The sequence below is a fragment of the Dipodomys merriami genome, unplaced genomic scaffold (genome assembly GCF_024711535.1).
Source record: "Dipodomys merriami isolate MVZ:Mamm:240054 unplaced genomic scaffold, mDipMer1.0.p SCAF_5, whole genome shotgun sequence".
Taxonomy (NCBI): domain Eukaryota; kingdom Metazoa; phylum Chordata; class Mammalia; order Rodentia; family Heteromyidae; genus Dipodomys; species Dipodomys merriami.
The window spans coordinates 22,375,248-22,386,646 of NW_027206068.1; the positions used below are offsets into that span (position 1 = coordinate 22,375,248).

The 11,399-nt window shown below is 40.5% G+C and overlaps 1 protein-coding gene across 4 annotated transcripts in view; it reads left to right on the forward strand.

The window, feature by feature from the left end:
• The window catches only part of Dock4 (dedicator of cytokinesis 4), a 431,845-nt gene extending 427,888 nt beyond the window's left edge, over window positions 1-3,957 (forward strand). For all 4 annotated transcript variants that reach the window (XM_069996180.1, XM_069996183.1, XM_069996182.1 and 1 more), the window contains one exon: window positions 1,363-3,957. In XM_069996180.1, coding sequence (XP_069852281.1) covers window positions 1,363-1,797 — 435 coding nt within the window. In that variant the 3' untranslated portion in view covers window positions 1,798-3,957. The remainder of the gene's footprint in view (window positions 1-1,362) is intronic.
• Window positions 3,958-11,399: the final 7,442 nt, after the last annotated feature.

Consider the following 11,399-nt stretch of genomic DNA (forward strand, 5'->3'; position numbering starts at 1 on the left):
GCGTTTCTTTAATATGATAATATGCTTTGAATATACACCAGAGTTAATGAATTTATTAATGCAGCCTTTCTCTATGGCAACATCTTTCCATCGAACATCTCTCAGTTCTCATTACAAATCCTGAGGACCCCAAATGTGGGAACAACAGAGTAGGATGCCAGACTAGGGGAAGAGCTGCCGTTCATAAATAGCTCAGGAGGAGGCTGGGTGGAGCACTGGGTGGAAGAGGGTGACTTGATGGGGAAATGGTAACCTTCATGGCTTGTTTTGTAAAGATGGCCCTGCCTGGCTTCAAAAGATTATCTCCATTAAGGAAATGTGCACTGTCGTGATAGAACTTTCAGTTCTTTGTGAAATGCCAGAAATCTGGAGTTCTGTTTGCATTCTGTCTGCTTTTGAGAATTAGCAAGTTATTAGGGCTTAAACCAAAACAAAAAGAAAAGAAAAACCAGCGATGAAACAGCTCACATCTCAGCTAGAGCCCAGTCTACATGTCAGCTCAGGAATATTATGTGAGGGCGAAGGTCTCTGATAGGAAGGGCACCCCCTCCCCCAGCCTTAGGCTCCCCTGAGTCCAGCCATGGGAGCCCATGCAGGACACTGCAAATGGGGCCCCCAAAGCTCTACTTCTCTAGTTCTCTCTAGTTCTCTTTCCTCTCTATTAGAGCCAGAACCAATGGCGTGCCTCCAGATTCTCTTACAGATTTATCCTTTCTCTTTGCAAATGGCAGGTGGTCAAGGGGTGGGGGTCTCGCAGATAAGTAAAAGTGGCTGATGGGTATTTCCAGTGTCACCTGTGGCAACACTCAGCTGTGAATCTGGGTGTATTAGTCAGCTTGAGTGAGTGTAAAGTACCACAGCTGGGGGGGGTGGGGGGGGCAGGAGTAGCGTTGATGACAGAAACTTATTTTCCATTTGGAGTCTTAGAGTCTGGAGACTGGAAGTCCGAGATAGAGGCAGAGACAAACTCAGTGTCTTTCGAGGTCTCTCTCCATGGCCTTTCTGGGTCCTCCTAGAGAGGATTTTTTCTGTGTGCCAGTCTTCTCCCAATCCCCTGATGTCCACATGTCTTTTGTAAGGAAACCAGTGCAGGACTAGGGCCAAAGTCACGTCCTTAACAGCTATCTTGAAATAGGGTCACCTGCTGGGGCGTTGAATTTATCCTCCTCCACCCCCAATTTAGTGGTGGTAGTAGTAGTGACTAAGTAATTGTACAGGAGTTTAACCCAACACATCCCTTGTGAGTGATGCATGTCAGGCCTTCCAGCGTTCGAGGCTAGGGCTTCAAGCTGCGGACTGAGTCCCTGACTCTGCTGTGTCCCCCCTTCTCCCTCTCCTCCCCTCCCCTCTCCTCGGCCTCAGGGCTCGGCGCAGTCCTTCACCCCCTCCCCCGTGGAGTACCACTCCCCAGGACTGACCTCCAACTCCCCGGTGCTGTCGGGCAGCTACAGCAGCGGCATCTCGTCTCTCAGCCGGTGTAGCACGTCGGAAACCTCAGGCTTTGAAAATCAGGTGAACGAACAGTCCGTGTCGCTGTCCAGCTTCGGGGGGCCGGGGGGACCCGAGGAGCCCGTGTGCAAGGAGAGCAAGACACCCCCTCCCTACAGCGTCTACGAGCGGACTCTGCGGCGCCCCGTCCCACTACCTCACAGCCTCTCCATCCCCGCCACCTCCGAACCTCCTGCCTTGCCCCCCAAGCCCCTGGCCGCCAGGCCCGGCCACCTGGAGAACGGGACCCGGAGGACTGAGCCGGGGCCCAGGCCCAGGCCCCTGCCCCGCAAGGTCTCTCAGTTATAATCACTTCTCTGTGTCCCTGCGGTGAGTTCTGTGGCCGTTTACAGCATAAGACGAAGACGTGTAGCGCAGGCACTTTACTTACTCAGCTCTCTTTCTCGAGATGAATGGAATTACCACTCGCTTCCCAATCTAATGTTGCACAATGGTAAAAGTTAACTGATCTCAAACTGCAGGTGTCTCGTGAGCTATGGCTGTGTCTCATGGGAAAGTGGTGAATGGCGATCCAGAGTCCTTTTGTATCTTTTTATGTTCACTTTTTTTTTTTTTAAAGCATAGTTTCAGTCTTAAACCCGATAGGATATTGTCAAACAATACAACCAATGTTATATACTTTTCACTGAATTACTGGATGCTGGGAGAAGGATTGTTTGGTGAGTGCACATCCAACCACAGCGTCCTTGCTTTGGAAGACTTGTGTGAACAACTCATTTTTCTGGCTCTTCTTGGAGCAGAATGATCCATGCCCCCAGTCTCTGAATGAAGGTGGACGCAGGCCCGGCTCCTTAAGGAGTTGCCTGGATTGTTTTGTTCTTGAAACAAAACACTACGCGGAGACTCTTGCGGTGTTTGATAGCTGTCTACATTCTTAAAACTCGACTTTGTGAATTCTCTAGTACCCTTGATGCCAAGCTATCTACTGTATTTCTTTGCCAGGTGCAATTTGCTTTCAGAGCTCCAATCAGCTAGATTAAGTAAAATGACCCCAAGAGAAATGTTTACTTGAATTTTGTGCTTCCTTACTTGATCGTTTCCTATATAAAATGTGTCACTGAAGAAGAGCAGATGTTCAAGTATTAAATAGGCACAAATTACTGTGTCTCATTAACAAGCATTCAGGAATCAATACAGGACAGTATTAAATCAATAACGTGAATAAAGAAAAAAAACCTTAGTGACAATATATTAACATGATTAAATGACAAAAGGCCTCTCAAAAGGCAAGGACATTAACTTTGAATCCTGCACAGAATAAAAAAAATTCCTCCAGACTGCATTCTTACCTGAGAAGCTTGGCTTCCCAGCTAATCCTGTGATCCTTTGGTTGGAGGAGTTGACTGTAGATGGTTCTAGCTTGAATATCGCAATTTAGCATCTTAGCTCTAGGTAGACATGAGTATAAGCAGTAGGAGTGTGGAAAAAAAGCACCTTGTATGTAGTAATGTATTTTGTATCTTTTTTTTCATTAAATGACTGTTTATAACACTCAACTGACAATAGCTATGAACTGTATTTTAAAGCATACTGTTAAATATTTTCCCTCTTTTGTTGGGAAACTCAGTTTAGTTTAACTGGGTTTGTTTTTGTTGATAGCTTAACCTGGAAGGCAGTGACCACTTTTTTATATTCTCTTAATGAAACCATTCAGCAGGCATACACTGTTGAGGCTGGTTATAGAGGTTTTCTATAATAAATGTTCGAGTATTTTTGTACATAACTGGTTAATTTTAATAAAAGATACCATTATGTGTAAAAAAAAAGAAAAAGAAAAGCAAACAGTTGTGGATACAGTATGATTGTTATAATTATGCCAAATACTTTATGTATGGAAAAAGATTTGTAAATATGTGCTTTTAACAATAATTCTGCCATATTGACTTTACAATTTTGAATGTCAGAAAAAATTAATATATGTTAAAAATATTTATGTTTAGTGAAAGTATTCATAATTGAGGAAAGGATCATATGGATTTTAGCTTTGTATCTTGCAAGTTTTGCAGTTGGAAATTTCTTGAACTAGCTTTTGCATTTGAAAATAACACTCTGTGTTTGTAATCACACTCTAAAATATATATAAATATATAAATATATATGTAGGAAACTGTATTTCTATTGCTTTAAAGAAGCAAAACTTTCCATTTAAATAGATGACATGCATAAGATAACAAAGCCTCTTTGATTTCCTTTTCTTGTGTAATTTAATAGGTTTTCTCAACTAGTGCTTGGGCACAGAATAAATCAGTGTTATTTGCTCTTGAAGCTGTTTTTATAAAAAATAAAAATAAAATTAAAAAATTGGCAGTGAACAGTTGAATTTCTCCTGTGTGTGTGTATTTCTAAAGCAGCTCTAAAGCAGAACATTTCAAAAAGATTCTGTTAGCTCTGATGTTTATGTTGGTTGCTGCTGAATGGATAAAATATTAAATAAAGTTACCAGATTAATTTTAGTGTTTTCGTCTTTCTTTCAGTCACTACTGTGTCTTTACCCAGCATAACAGCTGTGCAAATCTCTTGGTCCTATCATAGTGAAATATTTTGAATTCTTTGTTTATAGCTCCAATTTTTGTTTGTATTTGGGTCTCAGTACAGATCATTTCGTCCATAGATCACTTCAACCAGAGCAAAGGCTGCAAAGTCAAGAGTATAGGTTACTGTCTAGTAGCAGAGGTAACATTTATCTGGATGGCTGAACATTAATTGGTCTAATCACAGCCAATTGAACCAGTCAGACTATCAAAGTTCATTTGCATTAGAAAACTTGACACAAAACAGGTAACTGCCAGGGAGACCAGAGAATGGTTGAATGCTGCCTTCCCCAGCTATGACATTCTCTGCCCATATACCAGCCTTTTTTTTTCCTCCCTGGTTTTCAGGAACTATATTTAACAATCACACAAAACCCATTGACTACAAGAGTTCTTTTAATTAAAGCCTGGCTTTTAATTTGTGAGACTTGTGAGTGATATGTTAGGTGTACAGCATTTATGTAACTCCATGCTAAGCAAACCACTGTCTGAAGCTTCTGTCCAATTAAATAACACAGCCCCTCCACTGCCCAGCATCGATGTCTCCTGTTGTTTCTGCACATTAACTAAGTGTTTTTAGAGCATTTGGGGAACATTTCCATTACAACTGAGCCCACAAGTGTTTCAAGCCTACAAGCATAATTAGAATATGGATAGCTGAGTTTCCTGCCTAAGTAGATTTCTGTCTGGCTTGTTATTGATTGCTTTACAAAAGACAACAAAGAGAATAACAAGTTGCACAGCTTTCCCTTTATTTGATCTTTTCCCATTAAAAAGTAGCTTATACCAAAGTGAATTTTTAGTGAGTGAAGGAAGCCTAAGAAAAGTATTAAAAAGCATTTGAAAAATTGACAGGATACCAACTGCGTGAAGTAACTATTACAATAGTTTGTTTTTGCAGAGCCCTTTGGTCTTTTTTTCTGCATGTATATTACATACGTTTCCTATCATTGTTTAGTGTTGGTTCTCCAAATATTACCAATATGCCTATGGAAAATAAAAGGCTAAATTCACTGTTCATGGCTGTGAGGAAGAGCCCATCTTGACAGTGTTGGTAATATCTCTGAGAAGCAAGAAAAAGACCAGATTGAATTTATCAGCATTTTTGGAATTTACTTTTAAGGTGGGTCTTTTTGCCTCAATTAAAATTAAGTACAAGTTATGATGTAGCAAAGCAGGGAGTTTTGTTACTGGAACAAGGTCCAGACTGCCTAGCACTTCAAGGCCAATATTCTGGACAGCAGTTGGGAGGAGGGAATTGGAGCTAGTATCTTGAGTAGGTGGATGAGTTATTGACACTCAGAGCTCCATGGGGGAGGGGTTCTCAGGAACACACAAGGCTTTTATAGGAAAAAGATGGAGGGGCAGGGCAAGAAGAGCTCTGTGCTGAGAGGGGTCTTCCTTTTTTCTTCAGAACATTGGGATCACCATTGAGCTCCTCAGACTAACTCTGGTGTTGTTCTATATTAGTGGATACATAGAACTAAAGCCTATGGAAGAGAAGAATTACAAAAGTCAGAAGGTATTCTGGTCCCTGTACTCTACAGAGAGATTAGTTAGCCATGAATATCTTAAATTTTTTAGATGGCAATTCCTTCTTAGAATGTGGAATGCAGACACAAGGACAAAAGGAGGAGGAAGCAAAAGTAGAACTTTCCAAGGAGGCTACTTTGGTATATTTTGAAGGCCCAGGGTTCAAAGAGTCTTAAAAACATACATACAAAGAGTCTTAAAAACATACTGGTGCTTTCCAGTACATTTTTTTTAAAGTCGGTCATAGGGCTCGAACTCTAGGCCTGGGCCCTTCCCTCAGCTCTTCAGCTCAAGGTAAGTGCTCTACCACTTGAGCCACAGTGCCACTCCCGGGTTTGGGGTGATTAATTGGAGAAAAGAGTTTCATGGACTTTCTGGACTGGTTTTGCACAGCAATCCTCACATCTCAGCCTCCTGAGTAGCTAGGATTACAGGCGTGAGCCACCAGCCCGACATCTGGTGCTGTTAATTGAAGGATCAATGGATCGGTTTAGAAGTTCATATGATAAACAATAGCTATAATGTTCCCTGACAAGAGAATCCTGGAAAAGTAGTATTTATACATATATCGTAAATTTAGTATATACGATGTAGTATTTAGTTTCATAGCATTCATGTGAAAAGTGAAGAATAGGGGAGGTGCCAGTGAGTCACAGAGAATCATAGCTACTCAAGAGGCATAGCTACTCAAGAGGCGGAGATCTTGATGGTGATATTACAAAGCCAGCCTGGGGGGTGGGGGGAGTGTGACGCGCATATGTCCAATTAATTAGCAAAAAGCCTTAAGTGGAGATGTGTCTTAAGTCATAGAGCACCAACTGTGAGCAATACAGCCAGCTTAGAATGCCTTGAGAGCTTGACGTTCAAGCTCACATACACAAAAAAAAAAAAAATCCACCATTTAGCCATTCCCCTATTAATGGACATGATTTTGTTTCTAAGTTCTTCATATTACAAATAACATTACTGACACCTTACTGTATATAACAGTTTCTACATTTCAATTCTCTCCTTAAATTTGACTTTATGTTAAAGAAAACAAAGGATCCAGACTGAAATTATATGGGTAAAAGAAATGGTTGCTCTCTTATATGAGAAGAGGAAAAAAAAAAAGAAAGCATCTTCCCTGTGCTACCAGAAATTCAATCCTCTGGGCTCAGTACCAGTTCACAAAATAATGGAAGCAGGGTTTGAGAGAAAAGGAAGTAAATGCTTATTAACTTTGCAAAGCAAGATAAGGACTGCCCAGAGCTGCTATCAAAAGCTGAGGTCCTACACCCAAGAGGGGTAAGTGGGTTTTAAGGCAAGCCCAGGTCTATGGGTTTCTGGATGTACATGCTGAGGCCTGGTTTTAGCTCTGGTGGTGAAACCTTGATCTGTTTCATCTGCTAGTGTACTGCTTTAGTCTCCAAAGTTGTATGTCTTGTTCTGAATGTTCTTTCAATCCTGAGGTCAGCAAGATAAGGAGAGGAGCATGATGACCTTGCCGGGAGCTGAGAAGCTGTGAGTTCCTCCACAAAGGGGACTGAGGGGGAGAACAGAAAAGCAATGTTGAAAACAAACTTGCATAAGTGTAAGCAACACGGCTATCCAGGTGAGTTCATTAGGCTAAACATTTTATTATGAACATATTTACTTTGGGTGTCCATTCCCATTATACTTGTCCTTTTCATCATTCTTAATAAGGACCCCATATGAAAAAAATGGATTATCACAAGAGTAAATCAGGAGTCTTATAATGATATGAGTTATGAGTTAGAAAAAAATAAAGCAGACAGGGAATTTCAGCCTATACAGCTTGCAGACCGCAGGATAAGCTGATAAACCAAAACCTGCCTGACAAGGGGCAGGGAGAAGAGAGCTACAAAAGAACAGGGAAATAAGGACAGGACACTAAATCTTTGGCATCCATCCTTATAGCAAAAAGAAAGGAGACACACCACCACCACCAATCAGAAAGCTGTCTTGGAGGAATCCAATTCTCCCTTTTTAACCCAAGGTCAATCTCTGTAACCAGGTAGATGGCACAGTATGGCTGAGATAGATTGAAGCTGTCTTCCTGTGGCATGTCTGTGATATGCTGTCTTTTTCTGTCCTATTTCTTTTCAAATAAAATTTCTTACCATCTTTATAAGTTTGCATTTGGCCTGCATTCATCTCTTGTCAGATGCAAAGACAAAGGTCAGTTTAGCTGCCCTAATTTCTGGTAACATTAACATATGCCTTATGTTCATATGGGAAACAAGTGTCTCTGAAAGACATGGCTTAGAATTGAATCTTAAATATCATCTTCAACTAAAACATAGAGAGGAGTCTGGGGAGAAAGGCCAGCTATGGGGAGAAGATTAGGAAGTGCACAGTAACAAGAGTTAGGTTTGTTGTGTTTTGTTTTGTTCTTTAAGAGGCAGGGTTTTTATGCAGCTTTAAGTCACTGTCTTCACAGATTGGTGACTCATGATAAAGTGAGATGGGGCATCTGTAAAAATTACAGTTAATACTTTTCCAGAATCAAACATTTTGCAGACCCAAGCCCATCATTAGTATTTAGCACAATGTAGTTTCTTAGCACTAGTCATTTTACATCATTTGGTAAGTTTCAGCCTGTTTTATTCCTTCCTCTTGACCTTGTCATGTTCAGCTGTGATTTCAGGGGCTAAAAGCCCAAGTTTCGCCTTGATCTGTGAGCCTTAAGTGTTTGATTGCTGCAGAGTTCAAGTCAAAAGTACCCCGAGTAACCCTGGTGACTGGGTAATGGCTCACAGATGCTACTTTTTTTTCCCTATGTTCCTATCACTGACCTTTAAAGAAAGAAAATGTCAACACTATTTAAAGTCTTTGGGAATCTTTGTGTCATTCAGAAAATTTTCCCAAGTAAACTGTACCAAATATTAGAAGCAAGATGCTAAAAGAAACTAATGGTATGATCAGGCACTGGTGGCTCATGCCTGTAATCCTAGCTACTCAGGAGGCTGAGATCTGAGGATCACGTTCAAAGCCAGCCCAGGCAGGAAAGTCCATGAGACACTTATCGCCAATAAGCCACCAGAAAACCGGAAGTGGTGCTGTGGCTGAAGTGGTAGAGTGCTAGCCTTGAGCTGAAGAGCACAGGGACAGTGCCCAGACCCAGAGTTCAAGCCCCATGACCAGCCAAACTAATGGTATGAAGGGTGTGAGAGCTGGGTGCAAACAAGCATCTACATGAGGTGATGAAATGACCTTTGACATTCTACATGACTCTTAAAGGTGCTCCTTGGCCACTTATTCAAGATGACTCATTTATTACCCCCCTGGGAGTACTGAGCATTGAAGAACTTCAACTTATTTCTATGAGTTTGCCAATGGCTTGTCACAGGAGATGACTAATTCTCTGGCCTGGACCTTTATCAGAGGCTGAAAATGTTAGCAGAACGATGTCTTAGAAAGATATCTACCAATACTCTCTTAAATTCTTCTTGAGCCAAATATGCCATGTCTAAGAATTTATTCTAAGAAAGTATCTTTATCAGAAATGTGCACAAATATGTGCAGTCATTGGCCAACACTGATTATAACAATGAGAATGTGAAATATTTTAGGAGTTAAGTAGGGAACAACATTAATAAGATATTTGTGCAATGAAAGGCTTGCAGCTATGAAAATTATGATGTGTATGTACACTTACTGATATGGAAAGATATTTAAATGGCTAATTTAAAATTTTATGATGTAAAGTAGTATATATAAATCTGCCATGAAAATATATAGTTAAATATATACTGAAATATATATATATATACTGAAATATATATATATATATTAGAATATGTGCCAAAAGTTAGTATCGATTAAATATGAATAGAGGAATTATATGTCCAATATCTCTTTCCTTTTCCTTCTCTTTCTCCTTCACTCTCTTCCATTCTCCCTTCTCTGGCTGTCTGTGTATTTTTTAATTTTTCAATTGTTACTTAGGGGAAATAAATGGATGAATAAATGATAAAAGCATGTTGGGTACCAGTGGCCCACACCTGTAATCCTAACTACTTAGGAAGCTGAGATCTAAGAATGGAGGTTTGGAACCAGCCCTAGGGAAGACAAATTCAAGATTCAAAAGTCCAGAAGTGAAAGTGTGGCTCAAGTGGTTCAATACCATCTGTAAACTGAGCACAAGGCCCTGAGTTCAAGCAAGGAAGAAAGGAAAGAAGGAAGAAACCCTAGAAGGCTACTGTGTTAATGTTGAGAGTTGGGGTGAAAGATGAGTGGTTAGAAAAGATATTTGCAGGATGGGAAGGGGAAACAAAGGAGGAGGCTACAATGCCTGATAAGAAATGTACTCATTGTCTTGCCCATGTAATTGTAACCCCTCTGTATGGTATTTTCACAATAAAAAAAGAGAGAGAGAAAAGATATTTGCAGAGATTGCCTCTTGTCAAACACTTGAAGAGCAATCATGAATCACAAAACAGGGGAAAAACATTGCAGGCAGAGAGCTGGGAATTCGCCATGTTTAGAGGACAGTAAGTGGATTCTGAATGCAGAAGCATCCAATGGCAAACTGAAAAGAAAGAGAAATCGTACAAATGGTCCAAGGGGCAGAGTTGTTCTTTTCTCCTAATAGGAATGGGAATCTAAATGAGAATAGGAAAGAATTGCTCATGCTCATGTTTCAGAAAGAGCTCTATACAAGATTACTCATAGATGATCAGAAAAATGAAAAATGGAAGAAAGAAAGAAAAAAATCAGAAAAATGGAAGAAGCAAAGAATGAGGAAGCAGAAAAAACATCTGAAACACCAGTGAGTCTGTAGAAAGAGTGACCCTACAAAATGTGGAATTGAGGAGCAGCTACAAAAGAAATAATAAAATGTTTTTAGAATAAAAATAGTTGGCCGCCAGGTGTCAATGACTAATGCCTATAATCCTAGCTACTTGGGAAGCTAAGATCTGAAGATTGCTGTTCAAAGCCAGCCAAGGCCAAAAAGTCTATGAGACTCTTATCTCCAATAAACTATTCAGAAAGAGCTGGAAGTGGCACTGTGGCTCAAGTGGTAGAACATTAGCCTTGAGCACAAAGATGCTCAAGGACAGTGCCCAGACCCTTACATCAAGCCCCAGAATTGGCAGAAAACAAGAAAAAGAAAGAAGGAAGAAAGAAAGAAAGAAAGAAAGAAAGAAAGAAAGAAAGAAAGAAAGAAAGAAAGAAAGAAAGAAAGAAAGAAAGAAGAAAGAAAGAAAGTTGGCCTTTGAGATGGGTGAAGATGTTACTGAAAATGAGAATAAGATCCAGGGAACAGAAAGGGAGCTTAATTATTTACTGAGAGTAAGGCCAGTGGACTGGTAAAGTCAGTGTTAGGAGAGTTGTGAGAGTCAGTCTTAGGCCAAATTAGTTGGAGCTAATGATATCTAAATGCATGCACGAATTCCCAGACAGTATAGAGAGCCAGATGAGGTAGAAGATTGTGAATTTGTAGATGCATCAATTCCTGCCATTTTTTTTTAAACTTTCTCCAGCAGCATTGAGTGGCCACAGTCTAACTTAGAGGAAAACAGATGAAGGTTGTCTGAAACTTGGTGCAAAATTTGTAGGGCTGTGGAAGACTTTGAAGAATACCACACTGGACGTTTGGGTAAGACCAAGGGGGGAATGCAGAAGGAGTGAGAGTTGGGAGGAGGAAATCGTGGGCCATAGGTAGAATATTGAATATTTCCATTTTAGAGCAGTTTTGGGCTCTCAGCAGTTCACAGGGTGACGTTACAGGAGTGGCTGGTATTGAGGAAGGTGAAAGTCACAAATCAAAGCACAGAAACAAGTACATAAAATTTGCTACCTTGCAGTTTCCCTGATAGC